This window comes from Pleurodeles waltl, chromosome 8 (assembly GCF_031143425.1).
Source record: "Pleurodeles waltl isolate 20211129_DDA chromosome 8, aPleWal1.hap1.20221129, whole genome shotgun sequence".
NCBI lineage: Eukaryota > Metazoa > Chordata > Amphibia > Caudata > Salamandridae > Pleurodeles > Pleurodeles waltl.
In genome coordinates this window covers 722,397,594-722,414,759 of record NC_090447.1, presented here as the reverse complement: position 1 = coordinate 722,414,759, position 17,166 = coordinate 722,397,594, and the positions used below count along the sequence as shown (strand labels likewise).

General features: G+C 43.6%; 1 protein-coding gene across 1 annotated transcript in view; it reads right to left on the bottom strand.

Moving 5' to 3' along the window:
• Positions 1-429: 429 nt before the first annotated feature.
• CPOX (coproporphyrinogen oxidase) overlaps positions 430-17,166 on the bottom strand; it is a 62,173-nt gene continuing 45,436 nt past the window's right edge. The window contains exons 6-7 of the mRNA XM_069204909.1: positions 6,403-6,507; positions 430-1,594 (exon numbers count right to left, since the gene is read on the bottom strand). Of these exons, the coding sequence (XP_069061010.1) occupies positions 1,507-1,594; positions 6,403-6,507 (193 nt within the window). The 3' untranslated portion in view covers positions 430-1,506. The remainder of the gene's footprint in view (positions 1,595-6,402; positions 6,508-17,166) is intronic.

Sequence of the window (17,166 nt, the reverse complement as noted above, 5' to 3'; positions counted from 1 at the left end):
ACGTAATCAAATGAATTTTTGGACCTTCCTTGGTAAGTGTACACACTGAGGTTAGGTGAGTCAGCTCTTTATATAATGCCATGGCTTCTGTTGCAAGAATTCTGCATTTTGCAACATTGGCTACCCGATTTCAAGAAACTAGAAGAACTAAGTAAATATTAGCAAAAGGATGCAAAAAAAAAAAAAAAAAACGTAAGTGTTCTGTGCTACATAATATATATATATATATATACTGTTGTTTTCTTGTGATCCTGCATCTTCCAGTATATATATATATATATATATATATATATATATATATATACATACACACACACACATACACACGTATATACGTGTATACACACACACACACATACTCACTGATTCTGTCCATACTAAATCAGATCCATAACTCAAAGTTTTCTACTTGGAATTATAAGGAAGACGTTTGGTATGCACATTATATTTATTTTTGGAAGGCGCATACATGCATTCATTTTAGTCAGCAGTAAATAACTTAAAGTTATGCAAAAATGTTCACAAAAAAATGCAGCAACAATTCAAAATTGAACCAATGAAATGCCTACATATTGTATAGTGAGGTAAAAACGTTTTTCTATTATCTGAAATTTTAAAGCCACACGTCTCCTGATCTTAATACTGCGGGTTATGATTACATTATTCATCATAACAGTTCTGTAGGTACACTTCAATGGAATAGAATGATTTAACGTTTGACAAGTATAAAAGTATATTTCAATTTCTCTTTCACAACCATTGCATAGAAGCAATAAAAGTATTATCATAATAAATATTACAAATTCTTGGATAACAACCCATGTAGATTGTAAACCATTACATTGGTGCCAAACCCCCCTTTCAAAATGGGCATATCCCATAATTCAGCATATTTACCCAAAGAAGCTGTGAACTGCAGAGACCAGAGACCCAAGTGCCACTTGAAATATTTTTTTTAACCAAGTCTGCATTGAGAAGCATGGAGAAAAAATAATAAAATTTCTGTTAGGACGGCTCCAGTGAGAGGCTACTGCACTCGCGAGGCAAACCATGACGGCAACACATGCCATAACACAGTAATACCAATTTCACTTGATGAATCTCACTGGAATAATGGAATGCGAGGATACTATAACTAGACAATAAAAAATGCTGCTAACTTTGCAAGTAATCACAATCTCATTTTGAGAATAAGGCATTAAAATATTGTTATGTACAAAATTTTGCAAAGCAATAGCTGGGGAATCATAAAAAAAATCTCTGGTATTTGTTTTCAATAGAAACACACAGCATGTAAACACTTTAATGTACATATTCTTCTTTACACCTAGTAAATCGACCAGAAAATAAAAGTCAATATCAAAACTATTTCAATTTGTTAAGGCACGTAAGTGTTCAACACAAAGATGGTGTCCGGGCATGTAGGGGCAATTATCCACTACGCAGTATCCGACCATCGTTAGCACTTGGCAGAAAACAAATTAACTAATTTGTTCATACAGTAGATCAGTGCACCCAGTCTACAGGATGGCGCAGGACTTCAAGAATTTCAGCTTCCTTTGAATTCTTTGGTGGTATGTGCATGTACTCCCATCTACAGAGAAGACAAATAAATGAAAGCATACAGGCATGTTAATAAAAACTCCAACTAAAACGATTGAAAAGTCATTGAAAAGGAAAACTCATCTACTTCAGCCAAAGACATAGGTCACAGAAAAAAACAATGTATACATTTAGAATTAATGTTTTAGCAAGAAATTAGATTAGGGTTCCACAAAATGGTACAGGGTTTTGCAACTTCCATAGCTTGTAATCAATATAAAAAAATGCATGGACTACAGGGCGCTCTTGATTCTGTCACTGGCTCTGCAAAGTAACAAAATTCAATGATGAATAAAAGAAACTACAGGCCAAATAACAATAATTGCTGGAAACAAGCCCTGATGATAACCCCTCTTAAAAAACCTACAGCGATTTCTTGGTCCTAAATGTTTGACCAATCTTGCTTCAACTGACAGATTAAAACATAATTGTTAGACCTGGCAGCTTTTTGGCGTGTCTCCCCTGTCTTTTTGCCTTTTGACCTCCTGGTTTTGGACTCAGTTTTTGCTGGTTTATTGTCTCTGTGCACTTTACCACTACTAAATCAGTGCTAAAGTGCAAGTGCTCCCCATATAAATTGTACTGTGGATTGGTTTATCCATAATTGGCATAGCTGATTTCCTAATAAGTCCCTAGTAACGTGCCCTAGAGGTGCCCAGGGCCTGTGAATCAAATGCTACTAGTGGGCCTGCAGCACTGTTTGTGCGACCCACATTAGTAGCCCTGTAAACATGACTCGGACCTGAGATTGCAGTGTCTGTGTGTGCAGTTTTAAACTGTCAATTCGTCTTGGCAAGTGTACCCACTTGCCAGGCCTCAACCTTCCCTTTTACTACATGTAAGGCACCCCTACGTTAGGCCCTAGGTAGCCCCAGGGGCAGGGCGCAGTGTATGTTTAAGGTAGGACATTTACTAGTGTGTTTATGTCCTAACAGTGAAATACTACCAAATTCGGTTCTCACTGTGCAAGGCTCTCATAGGTTAACATGGGGGCTGCCTTTAAATATCCCTAAAGAGCAGATTCCCTTTGAGATAGAAAAAATGTGGAGTTTGGGGTCTTCAAACTCACAATTTAAAAATACATCTTTTAGTGGAGTTGGTTTTTAAATTGTCTGTTTGAAAATACCACGTTTAGAAAGTAGGCATTTTCTTGCTTATACCATTCTCGGACTCTGCCTGGTTGTGGATTCCCTGTCTGGGTCAGTTTGACAGTTGGGCTGTTCACACCTCTCCTCTAAACAGTGACACAAAAGGGGGAAGGGGGTGTAGCCTGCATATCCTGATGAGCAATCTGAGCTAGAGAGGAGGAAGGAGTGGTCGTTCACACCTGTTAGGACTGTGCCTGCCCTCACACAATGCAGTCTCCGACCCCCTGGTGTGCATCTGGGGCCTGGCCTGGACAAGGAAGTATCTTGCAAACGCTTGAGACTTTGCTTTGAAGTTTGCCAACTTCAAAGGCAGAACTGCGTATAATAGACCCAAAACCCCAGACTTTTAGAATCTTTCTGGAATCAAGAGGAACCTCTGCCCAGGAGAAGAGCTGAAGGAGGAGTACTGCCCCTTTGCTGTGTTGCATTGCTGGACTGGCCTGCAGTTGCTGCTTCTGCCTGAAAAGAGCGCAAAGGGTGAACTTTGCTGTATGTCCTGCTTGAGAAAATTCTCCAAGGGCTTGGAGTAGAGCTTGCCTCCTGTTGGAAATTTCAGGGACACCAAAGACTTCAGTTTCCTCGACCTGCAGCAGTGGGAACTGTGTGTTTTGTGCTGTTCAAGAGGAGAAACCACTGCAACGCCGACAAAGACGCCGCTGGGCTGCACCGTGACCTGCCGATGCCACACGGAGTCGCATTGCCCCGCGACCCTGGTCTCCCCGACGCCGTCATCGGACGACTTCACTGAGCCGCTGCTCGCACCTCGACCTGTGGGACCCGCACTCCAGCATCGCCTGCTCACACCGCAGCATGGGCATCCCCAACGACGCCGCTCCTGTTGACACTGGCGCCGCTGCCTGCACCGTGGCCTGTGGACACCGCTCGGGAGGTACACGAAGCACTGTCCCATCCTGCACCGCAGCCCCGGTCCACCGATGCCAGCATCATCGACTCCTGTGTCGTCACCAGACATCCTGCCAGCACCGTGGCCTGTGGACACCGTTCGTGAGGATCACGAAGCACGTTCCATCCCGCACTGCTGGCTAGGGCCTAACGATGACAGCGCTTCAGCAACGACGATGACGCTGCCTGCACCATGACCTGTGGACACTGAACGTCGCACCACCCCGCAGCCCTGGTCTCACCAACACCGCTGGATGCCATCACCGAGCCGCTGCCTGCACCGTGACCTGTGAACACCGCACATCGCATTGTCCAGCTTTGCAACAAAGCCCCGACGCCATCCACGCCGGCGCACCTGACTTCATCAACCTGGAGTTCGATCTGCAACACGTGTGACCTCAAGGGCCCGACGACTCCTGCACCGACTGCGGAACCGCAACATCAGTGACGCCGCTCTCCGGAGCTCACCGCAAGGATCACGACACCATGCAAATCCAAGGTACTGTTTGCGGGTCTTCCAGACACCGTAGCTGGCCCGCAACGCCACGGCCGGCCTGAACTGTTGGTTTTGTTGGTCACAAAGCCGTGAGTAAATCTTGCAGAATTCATATTTTTCTTACTGTATGTTGGATTTTTATCATATTTGGCCTTGTTTTATATAGATAAATACTGGCTATTTTTCTAAAACTGGTGTGGTGCCCTTTTGTGGTGTTTTCACTTATTACTGTGTGTTATGTGCAAATGCTTTACACATTGCTTCTGAGATAAGCCTGACTGCTCGTGCCAAGCTGCCAAGGAGGTGAGCAGGGGTTATCTGAGCAGGTATCTCCCTTATCCTGACTAGAGTGAGGGTCCCTACTTGGACAGAGTGCAAACCGACTGCCAACTAGAGACCCTATTTCTAACAATAATCAAATATTTTGTAAACATCCAGCTCTCTTCTCATCTAAAAGCTATAGCAATCTTAAATTGCTACCAATCAAATGTCAGAGCTCAGTTATGCACTGAAACCATTCTGGTGTTAATCCTCAACAACATTTTGATGCAACAAGATGCAGTACAGTGCTGTTCTATTATTACTTGACCTCTCTGCAGCTTGCAGAAAACTCCATTCTGACTGATCGCCTGCATAACACCAGAGAAGGAGGCAGGGTCCTGGAGTGCTTTAAATCATGACTAATCAATTGTTTCTAGGGAGTATATTTGCCATCTTTTCATTCTGAAATCAAACCAATAATATGTAGAGACTCTTAGGGCTTCTCACCAAGTCCAACCCTTTTCGATCTGTATGTTGCACTGCTGGCTTCTCCCATTTAGTCCTTAACTTTTTTTTTTATCTTTTGTTTGTTGATGACATGCAATGTATTCTTAGTTTTGCTGGCAACAGCTCCATCCTGCAGGATCAGTTTAAACCTTTTATAGTAACCATTGCCTATTGGATAAATGCCAACCATCTCAGACATGACACATCCAAGACTTAAATACTAATTTTGGGTCTTGTCGCCTCACGAATACTTATTAGTGTCGCTGAGAATGAAGATCCCCCATCACCTGCGTCAACAGCCAAGAATCTTTGTGTCCTCTTTGATACACATCTTTTGTCTAAGCTTTACATTTCTAAAACTCATTCCCTCTTGTTTTTTCTACATCACATCTCTTAAAATAAAAAAAAGCTCTTGCTTCTTTCCCATGTACACTGTAAAACCATAGTCCAGCAGACCGTAATGTTTTGACTGGGTAATTGTAATTCTCTTTTCATCAGTCTTCCTAAGGCTCCATCAAATGGCTTATGTGGATACTGAATGTGGCTGCAAGCCTTATTGTTAACAAGAAATTTTACATCTTTCCCCATCATCCCGCCCTTCACTGGTATCCCACAGAAAAAGTTTGCTGGTGTAGGGCTGTTTTCCTATGTCTTAGGGCCGCTCACCCTTCTGGTTTGGCTCATATACAAAATCTTCACACTAAATCGCCCCTGCAAGACTTCTACGCTCTGCCACTGTCAACCTTCTAGTACTTTACTATATTTAATGTGCCAGAAAAGATGACTGTGCTTCCCAGTTTCTCAATTAAAAATTCTTGTAATACTTCCCAACCTTTCTTCTGGCTACTGCGTCATATTGCATCATCAGGAAACTGCTGAAAATGTGGTCTTTCTTTACCTTTCCTCTTTTTTACTGCTACTAGACAAAGTAATCTTCATCGCCAGGACACTCAGGACTGGGTAACATGACAGTGTGCTTTATAAATTAAACTAATCCATTCGTTCAAAATAATAAAATGATACAAAACATTTGATGAATAAGGGCTTTAGAGGCTGACAGACCTTATGTATTTTGACAAAGTGACACAAGCACATACACAGTTTGAATAAGTGCTTAATCTGATACCCTTCAATAGCTCAAATAGTTAGTCATTAAACCTGTTGTCCAAAGTCTGTTTCTGGTCTCCTCTTGGGACCCATTACACAAAGTCCAAAGCAACAAGCAAACACTGAAGAACATAGATGTAAGCTGTGGAATATGGGCTTTGAACGTATTGATAACATTTGTTGTCAGAGCTTAGGTGGATACTGTGAAATATGTTTATGCATGGCTATCAAAACAACAAATATAGGTTTATTGCTTCATTAGCTAGATCTTAAACATTGGTTTGGCTAATGAAAATTCTAGAAAAAGCAAACGGAAATAGGTGTAGCCGTAAAACTATGTGTTGGATATAATTTCAGTTAACAACTACTGAATCTTACCTTGCAGTCAGTGGCAAGGACATAAGTATACTTTCAATCCTAGATCCTGGAGTTGCAAGGCCAAACTTAGTACCTCGATCATAGACCAGATTAAACTCTACGTACCTGGAAATGAGAGGGTTAATTGTTAATAAGAAACACACCACAACAAACATAAGAGCCAATTTCTGATTGTCCAAGTCTTAAAATGAAGAGGGCAGCAGAACATTGGGTCGTTTTGTAATCTCATTTAAAATACCTTATTTGTGACGTCTAAAAATAAAAATTGGTTACATTAACCCAGATAGAGTGCATTAAGGGACATGATATACAGAGGACCTTTTTTGATCGCACAGCATTCGATTCAAAACATCATAGGTTTGCAGGCGTAAAATACATTTTTGCCATTTACAAAAGCTCTTTTGTGAGTAGTAAAAATCTTTCTGATCCATAACACAGGTTTTGGGGCCTGGTATGAAATTATGTATCAACGGTTTGTCACAGCAACTGCCATCACAAACTACTGATTAAATAGACACCTCGAAGGGGATGCTATCTGATTCACAAGGAGCAGGCTGCCTTTGTCTTCCTTTAGGGGGAACAGTGTTGGCCACTACCTAGTCCACCCAATTTCTTCCCAAATGGGAAATTGTTTTCCTTTTTAAGGAAAAAAAAAAAAACACCACTAGTTACTTTAACTTTAACTAGCTGCTTAAAAAAAAAATTGTTAGGGAATTCACATGGAGGGATGGAAGTCTGCTGTCCTCTGGAAGCATTCATTCCATGCATCGGCAGCCAATCACAGTGGGTCACAAACTATGACGTGCAATTGAATATTCAACGGGCAGTATATTGAGACCAAGTGTAGGTCACAGCGCAAACTGCATTCCCGTCTGAAAATCAGTTGGTGGGCAAACTGTAAATCCCTGGTCTGCGAATGGGATGAGCACATCAGGCCCTAAATATATTAAAAGACATGTTCACAGAGAAAACGCCTCATCAAGTAAGGATGCAGTAGTATTGGATAAAACGGATGAAAGCAAGTTTCTATTTTCAAAGCACATTTCATTGTAAGATAGAAACTCTTGATACAGCCACACGTATTATTCAATTCAATGTCGTCCAAAATACGTATTTTCAAAATTTGTGAACGGCAACTCTAAAAGAGAGGAACATTATGTCTGGAGATAAAGTTTGGAAGGTTTTGTGGGACATTAAAAGGGAGTCATCTTGGTATGTAGCTTTAAAGTAGATAGCATCATGAATGGAACTCAGAGTACAACGATGGAGAGCAGAAATGCAGATCGATGCACATTAAAAACAGTAATCACCTACGAAAGACAAAGCAGAAAAATATTTTCACCTTAAAAGATAATACATACACTTATGTTATTCTTTCTCAGTCCAAATCTAAGATCAATTGTGTTAAGTATTTCAAATACTCTTGTGGAGGTTTATTTTTTCATATGTCCCCTCAACCAGTAGTTTCTTCCCCCTGAAGAACCAGTTACTCCTGAACTATGTGAATATCACTAAATGATCTTACATGAGGAACAAAGATAAAGTTAATAACCTGTAACACAACATCTCAGTGATAGGATTTCCCTCTGGATTCAAGAGTAGAGTGATTACATATATACTATATAAACTATTCACTTAAAAAAGAAATGTTACAGGGACTTTCTAGTTAAGTTCTGAATTTACTCACACCAAACCACAGAAATTCAGCAGTTATTTTAAGTAACTACAACTCGTGCCCCAAGGTAAATAATACTCACACCCACGCCATGCACAGTTTTTTCTTCAGTAATTTGACTGTTAATGTCTCATTGATATTTTTTTATTGACGTTATAAAAGTTGTCATGAGTGCTGTAATATCTGGGGTAATTAGCAGTGCATGGCGAGGGTGCGAGCTATAGTTACCTTAGGGTGTGAGTTATAGTTTCTTGAAATAAGTAACTGCTGAATTGCTATGGTTTTGTGCAAGTAAATTCAGATCCCAACTATTAAGTACCTGTTACCTTTGTTTTTTTAAGTGAATCTCTATGTTTTAAAAAAATTCTGTTTCCTAACTATAACATCCCTCTAACGTTTGTGTTTTCAGTAAATTTCTATGTTTTTGTTAAGGCAAAATACTTTGAATTACTATACGTTAATCCAACCACTGCTGTGCACGTCCACAGCCAGGTCTTGCAGCCAACGCGCTATAACTACCCAAACCAGTGCCACAAGGGCTGTCCGCAGGGCCTAGCTTGTGGCCAGGCCCTTCGACAACCCCCTATACCTACACAACCCCACATGCATAAGTCTGAGTGGGTCTGAAAGTGTGTGCGTGAGTACCTCAGAGGGTCTGTCAGTAGGAGCATGGGTCTTTGAGTAGCTCTGTGAGTGGATGTATGACTGAGTGGGTATGTGAGAAGGTAACGCGATTGTCTGAGTGGGTCTGTGACTGGGTGCCTGAATGTCTGAGTGGGTCTGTGAGTGGGAGCGTGAGGGTCTCACTTGGTGCGTGAGTGGGTCTGTGAGTGAGTACATGAGTCTATGAGGGGGTGCATGAATGTCTAAGTGCATCTGTAAAAGAGGGTGTGAGTGTCTGTGTGGGTGCGTCAGTAGCAGTGTGAGTGACTCAGTCACAAAGAAACCTCACCACCCTTTTAGCCAACAAGAGTCTGCAGTTTTGCACAAAATGTCTACCCAGGTGTTTTTTCCTGCCTTATTGGGTAAGTGTCCAGTACGTATTCTACATTACAGCTGCATAGTGTACCACAAGGAAATAACTCCAGCGACCTTGTGTGCGTTTGGCAATGTGAATGGGACTCTGACTCGTGCGTCTTTCTGCAAAATTCTGTGATAACATGAATCTTTCTGCAAAATACAAAGATATACATCTCCAGCAAACCAGGTTCATTTCTTTTATCTATTTGACGTAAGTGCTTATTTGTTTTGTGGATGTGTTCTCATATCCCTAGGCATCAAGATCGTGCCACCAAAATCTGCAGGAGATGCACTGGGGGGGGGGATCCTTTGGTAAGCTGTCCATCCTGGCAAAAGGCGGCATGACCTTTAATTATTAGTAGAGTCCGTGCAGCCTCCTTCTCCCCCCCCCCCCCCCCCCCCGGGCAATTTCAGCCTCTGGGACCCCATCCCCTGGGGCCCGGTTATGTCTTCTTGGGTGCCCTGGAGCCTACCCAGGGCACCCAATGCGCATTGGGACTGAAAAGGGGGAGCCTCATGGCCCCTGTGGTTCCAGACGGCTCTCTGTCTCCTGCTGGAGGCATCATTGCTATTGCACACAAGGAGCTGCTAAACATGCAGCTCCCAGTGTGCAAGAGAAATAGTTTCATCTCTTTCCCTGTCCACGGACATGCGGGCAGGGAAAGAGATTAAACCTCTGCTTCCAGCCCTTGGGAGCATTTTGACAGCTCCTGCCCACTGGAGCAGGAGTGTTTGCTTGTGCTTGGTGGGAGCTGCCAGCTCCCACCAAGCAAAAGCAAACAGTTAAATCCCAGGATTGGCACCCCAGGACATAGCAGGAGTTGGGCTGGGGGGGGGGGGGGGGGGGGGTGGGGGGGGGGGGGTGTTGGCGATCCCATGGGCCATTATTGGCTCCAGGAGTGGGGCTACTACTTTTCAGGGCCGGAACTGGGGAGGTGGGGGTCCCTAGGCCGTATGAGGCCCAGGAGGGGGAGAGGTGCACAACCCTAGGGAGGTGGTAGGGAGTCCCTGAGCTTGTAGAGCCTCAGGAGGGGGGTCCTCACTTTGGGGCTCTTCTCAAAACAAGCACAGGAGCCCATGCTTGGTTTGTTTTGTTCTTTTTTCGCATTTGCGCCAGAGTCGCAGATTCGTAACAATTCTAAGCAAAAATGAAAAAACAAAAAAAATGCTTTTTTGCCATGGTGGGGCCCCTCTAGGACCCACGCACTAGCGATAAAGCATCAGAGTGTCCCTACCCTGGCCCCTTTTATTTTTAGCAGAGTCCCAAGATGGCTGCCAACACTTTCTGGTTGAGGTGATGGCAGCCAAGCAGATCTCAGCACGAGATCAGGAGGGTTCGTAGAGCCTTTGCGTCCCCACATATACAAATCTGAATTTTCTTTAATATCTCAAACTACTGAACAGATTTAAACCAAATAACAAAAAAAGGTGTTTGCTGGACCAAACACTACCTTTTTGCCAAATTCGGTGTAATTCCATCCAGCGGTTCAGGCTGTAGTCATGTTCAAAAACCCTATGGGAATGAACATGGAGGAAACACGTTTTGGGATCCTCACCCCCAGCTTTATGGATCACACAAAAAACAAAAAAAAATGTTCAGAGCGCTGATGAAGTGAGCGTCACATTTTTTGGGAACATTATGAAGAATTATTCATAGCCGCCAAAGATATAGGCAAGTCAAAAAACACTTAGAAACTAGGTCCTAAATGTTGAACCTGGCCCGGTTTGCAAGGTTATCCCCAAACTTTTTGCCTTCTTCCATCTAATTTTTCTGACTTGTTTTTGTTGGCTTTAGGACTCTGTGCACTTTACCACTTCTAACCAGTGCTAAACTGCCTGTGCTTTCTGTCTAAAATGTATTGATGATTTTTTTCCATGATTGGTAAATCTGATTTACTAGTAAGTCCCTAGTACAGTTCACCGGGGGTGTCCAGGACCTGTAAATCAAATGCTACTAGTGGGTCTGTGTAGGAGGCTGGACTGGTTTGTAGTGAGTACCAAGGGGTACTTACACCTTGCACCAGGCCCAGGTATCCCTTATTAGTGTAGAGGGGTGTCTAGCAGCTTAGGCTGATAGAAAAGGTAGCTTAGCAGAGCAGCTTAGGCTGAACTAGGAGACGAGTGAAGCTCCTACAGTACCACTAGTGTCATATGCACAATATCGTAAGAAAACACAATACACAGATATACTAAAAATAAAGGTACTTTATTTTTATGACAATATGCCAAAGTATCTCAGTGAGTACCCTCAGTATGAGGATAGCAAATATACACAAGATATATGTACACAATACCAAAATATGCAGTAATAGCAATAGAAAACAGTGCAAACAATGTATAGTCACAATAGAATGCAATGGGGGCACATAGGGATAGGGGCAAGCCCTTGGGAGCCCAAACCTATGTGACCTTGTAGAGGGTCGCTGGGACTGTAAGAAAACAGTGAGGGTTAGAAAAATAGCCCACCCCAAGACCCTGATAAGTGGGTGCTAAGTTCCCCAAAGAGCACAGAAGTCGTGATATAGGAATTCTGCAAGAAAGACCAACACCAGCAATACAACAACCATGGATTTCCTGACGAGAGTACCTGTGGAACAAGGGGACCAAGTCCAAGAGTCACGATCAAGTCGGGAGTGGGCAAATGCCCAGGAAATGCCAGCTGTGGGTGCAAAGAAGCTGCCACCGGAAGGTAGAAGCTGTGGATTCGGCAAGAACGACAAGGGCTAGAAACTTCCCCTTTGGAGGATGGATGTCCCACATCGGGAAGAGTCGTGCAGAGGTGTTTTCGTGCAGAAAGACCGCAAACAAGCCTTGCTAGCTGCAAGGGTTGCGGTTAGGGTTTTTGGATGGTGCTGTGGCCCAGGAGGGACCAGGATGTCACCAATTGCATGAGGAGACAGAGGGGGCGTCCAGCAAGACAAAGAGTCCACTCAGAAGCAAGCAGCACCCGCGGAGGTGCCGGAAAAGGCACTACGAAGTGGAGTGAACCGGAGCTCACCCGAAGTTGCACAAGAGGGTCCCACGAAGCCGGAGGACAACTCAGGAGGTTGTGAAATGCAGGTTAGAGTGCCGGGGACCCAGGCTAGGCTGTGCACAAAGGAAATCCTCGAAGAGTGCACAGGAGCCGGAGTAGCTGCAAAACACGCGATTCCCAGCAATGCAGTCTAGCGTGGGGAGGCAAGGACTTACCTCCACCAAACTTGGACTGAAGAGTCACTGGACTGTGGGAGTCACTTGGACAGAGTTGCTGAGTTCAAGGGACCTCGCTCGTCGTGCTGAGAGGAGACCCAGAGGACCGGTGATGCAGTTCTTTGGTGCCTGCGGTTGCAGGGGGAAGATTCCGTCGACCCATTGGAGATTTCTTCAGAGCTTCTAGTGCAGAGAGGAGGCAGACTACCCCCACAGCATGCACCACCAGGAAAAGTCGAGAAGGTGGCAGGATCAGCGTTACAAGGTCGCAGTAGTCGTCTTTGCTACTTTGTTGCAGTTTGGCAGGCTTCCAGCGCGGTCAGCAGTCGATTCCTTGGCAGAAGGTGAAGAGAGAGATGCAGAGGAACTCTGATGAGCTCTTGCATTCGTTATCTAAAGAATTCCCCAAAGCAGAGACCCTAAATAGCCAGAAAAGGAGGTTTGGCTACCTAGGAGAGAGGATAGGCTAGCAACACCTGGAAGAGCCTATCAGAAGGAGTCTCTGACGTCACCTGCTGGCCCTGGCCACTCAGAGCAGTCCAGTGTGCCAGCAGCACCTCTGTTTCCAATATGGCAGAGTTCTGGAGCACACTGGAGGGGCTCTGGGCACCGGGGAGTGGTCAGTCCCCTTTCCTTTGTCCAGTTTCGCGCCAGAGCAGGGCTGGGGGATCCCTGAACCGGTGTAGACTGGCTTATGCAGAATACCCTGGGTACCTCAGTGCCTTATACTAGGGAATTATAAGGGTGTTCCAGTATGCCAATTTAAATTGGTAAAATTGGTCACTAGCCTATTAGTGACAATTTGGAAAGAAATGAGAGAGCATAACCACTGAGGTTCTGGATAGCAGAGCCTCAGTGAGACAGTCATAACACAGGTAACACATACAGGGCACACTTATGAGCACTGGGGCCCTGTCTGGCAGGGTCCCCGTGACACATACAACTAAAACAACATATATACAGTGAAATATGGGGGTAACATGCCAGGCAAGATGGTACTTTCCTACAGTCTGCAGCACTGATTGAGCCACACACGAGAAACCAATAAGGTAAACACAAGGCAGCCCCATGGGCAGAGAACACTGTATGCGCTGGTGTGTTTTACATCTCCCGATAGTGAAATACTGCTGAATTCGGTTTTAACTACTGCACGGCCTATCTCTTCCTTAGGGTAACACGGGGATTGCCTTGAAGTATCTTTTAAGTGTAATTTCACATTGGGAGCACAGAGGGAGATGGAGTATGGGGTCTCTGAACTCACACTTTAAAAATACATCTTTTGGTGAAGTTGGGTTTTGAATTTTAAGTTTGAAAATGCCACTTTTCGAAAGTAGGCATTTTCTTGCTTAACCATTTTGTGACTCTGCCTGTCTGTTGACTACACGTCTGAGTCAGTATGACAGTTGGGCTGCTTGTGCATTCACTCTATACAGCCACACAAAGGGAGCTAAGGTGTTCCCTGCATATCCAGATGGGTCAGGCTGATGGGTCTCCCTGAGCTAGAGTGGTGCGGGGTGCAGACACTTGCACCTGAATAGGGCTGTGCATGTCTTCACACAAAGAAGTTCTCAACCCCATGGAGTGTGTCTGGCCCGGGGCAGGGAAAGGCAAGGTCTTGTGCACTACAAATACTTCTCTTTCCAATCTGCCTACTTAAAAGACAGAAATGGGTATAAGTAATGGACCTCTGACACCACACAGTTAAAATGCTTCTGGACGGAGAAAACTCTTCAAGAAAGTAGAGCTGGATGCTGTAAAATGGACTACCACGTTGCCTGTTGCTTTGTTGTTCTGGCCTGCTGCTTCTATCCTGAGAGTGAAAGGACTGGATTTGACTTTCGGCATCCTGCTTCCAAATGTTCTCCAAGGGCTTGGACCGAGCTTGCCTCCTGTTAAGGAGTCTCGTCTCAGGGACATCAAAGACTTCACATGCCAGTGTCTGGGCTCTCTTCCTGAGAGTCCTGACCTGTCAAGTGGTGCCAAATCCAGTTCCTGGGCCCTTTTGAGTGAGTTCTGGTGCTACAAGGAACAAACTAGTGCATCGACTTCCAGAATGACTTTGGAACTGGCACTGCCCTCTGACCACCACTTCCCCCATGCTGCTACCTGCACCATAGCAGTGGTCCTCACTGAATGCAACGACCGTGACCTACAATGCAGTCCGACATGCTGCAGCACCTCCGACAGCTCACCACAGAGGGAGTCCAGTGAGCCATGTCACTGACACCTGTGGCACCCGACTGCACCGCAGCACCTGTGGCGATAGAGACACCACAAAGTCAACGCCTTGTGTCTTGACCTGCTGGACTAATTGAACCTGCATTGTCGTTGCATCACTGGGCTGTCAACACTTCATTTTTTTTTTGTTTTTTAAAAGAAAACGGGTCAGGGTAGGAATACCCCAAGCCCCCGGTCGGACCCCGCCAGGGCAAAAAAGCATTTTCTTTTTTTTATTATTCACCGCGAAATTTGAAAATTTCACAGAATTTTTTTTTTTAAACATGCATGTGGTCTCACGCGCTTGCTTTTAATTTTGCCCACAAGTTGGCCAGTTTCTGGGTGCATATATATGTTCCTGGAGCTGTTAAAAACCCTGGGTACCACCTCCTCCCCAGCTACGTTTAAAAACTAAACCTCAATGGGAAGCATTTACAGATATAACCCATTATGTCACGTAGTGACTGATCTGTGGGTTCTTTCTTTCACGTCAGCTGCGGAGTACACATATTGTGTTATCTCTTTTCAAAGGAAGATAGCTTACTAAAAGGATCCGCCCCAAACTCGTTTCCCACCGATTTTGGAGACTTGTTCTTTATGAACAAGAATATGAACACACCTCCAAACAAAGAAGCACTTCATGAGTGCAAAGGGGTTGCAGGACCTTTGGCCACACCCCACTGCGCACGGCCGAAAGCCTTGCGCAGTGCGGATTGGGTGGTTAGGGAGTTTGCTGTAGGGCCTAGATGTACAGCCAAAGGCCGTGCATGACGCAGGTCTGGGTGGTTACAGGGTGTTGGCTGCAGGTCTTGTGGCCAACTCCTGCCATGCCATGCGTGGCTGGGCCCTGCAGCCAACCCCCACTGCACAAGGCCGAAGGCCGTCAGCAGTGGTGGTTAGATTAAAATACAGTAACTAAATTACTTTAAGTTAAAAAAAAAAAAACATAGGAATTCACTGAACAACCCAAAGGTTACATAGGCATTATTGTTAGGCTCGTATTGTAAACGTACAAAACCACAGAAATTCAGCAGTTATACTTAGTTATTTCAAGTAACTATAACTTGTGCCCTATAACTCACGCCTTCGCCATGCACTAATTACCACAGATATTACAGCACTCGTGACTTCTTTTATAGTATTATTGATAATATCACTGCAACATTTGCTGTAAATTATTCATAAAAGAAATTGTGCATATATGATTATGCATGAGGGATATTTATGAAAGAAAGTCGTTTTGGGGCCTAATGATATGGATATAAAAAATGGAAAGGCCTATTAAGTTCATATTGTTTTTTACATGGATGTAATATTTGATGCAGATTGCATGAGACTGTCAATAAATACGGATTACTTTTATAGATACCAAAAGTATTTTTTGTTTGTTTGGACATATATGGTTTAGAATTGTTTGAGCATTTTCATCATTCCCCAATATGTAGAATAAACCCCGATCTTCTAAAGAAAGAATTTTAGGACGAAAGGGAATTCTTTTTTGGTTTCCGTAGTCTCATTACAACCAGTGTTCTTCCTCAGTAAAGTCAAGTTACTTTATTGTATGGTTAATATAAACCATTACAAAAACAATTTCTTAAAATGTGTAAAAACACAATGTGCAATACATACAAAACTGTACTTGAACCACTCTTATGGCTAAACGGTCTTCATATTTATTTACATTTTAACTTAAGGGCACTTTAATGATTTTACTCCGTTAAATGAGATAAGCCACTGTGCTAATTCTTGTGTCTGTTCATCCCTTTGCAAAGATCAATACAAATTAATAGGTAACTTCCCACTGCTCATGATGATTCTTTTATATATATGTGTTAGCAATGGCCAGTAGCTATGTTTCACTCGTTGGTTAAATGACAGGTGCATGTTTGAGTTTCACTTTTTCATTTCTCTGTGGTGCTGGCTGCCCTTGTCCAGCTTGTCCAACTTGTGATGCACCATCTTAAAAAAATAAAAATCCACTTGCCAATTGCATAGGTCTTAAATTGAAGCATTCTTTTACTGCTAGTGTGGATGATCCCATCACTAAGCGACTAGAATATGGTACTAGAATGTTAACCACTTTGCTTTAAAGTCTTGACAGCTGCAGATTACATGAAAAAGTGATTCTCTTCAGTATTGACAAAGCATTAATTTTGCAGTTGGCGGGTGTAATTCTAGGTTTCTTGTATCTCTCCTATGTCAAATAGACTGCAACTCAATTCTAGAGCCTTTTATTTATGTTTTGTTTAAAACGGTATTGTGGTCAACAGGTAATGTGGAGTTTCATTTAGATTGTAGGGGTTCAGTAAAGAGGCAAAGTGTGTTCTTCGCATGCACAAATGCTCATCAAGTGCATAGGGGCATAGATGTTGCTATCCTTTTTTCACTATTGCTTTGAACTAGCTCCTAGCTCTTTGAAAGCTCAAGAGCCCATATATGTGACATCTGGAAAAGGGTAAAGGATTCTTCTATATTCTTCTGGTGTTTTCTGTTACAAAATCAGACTTCTTTCTATAGTGCTCCACTAAGTTTGTTCTGAGGGGCTTAGCTGCAGTTGTACCAAAATTTTAGAAAGCACTGAGCTTGATCTAGAAACTGATTTAATAGGATGGTCAATACTGCCATCTTGAAAACACCATGTTGCATAGTGGAGCGTAGCTTCT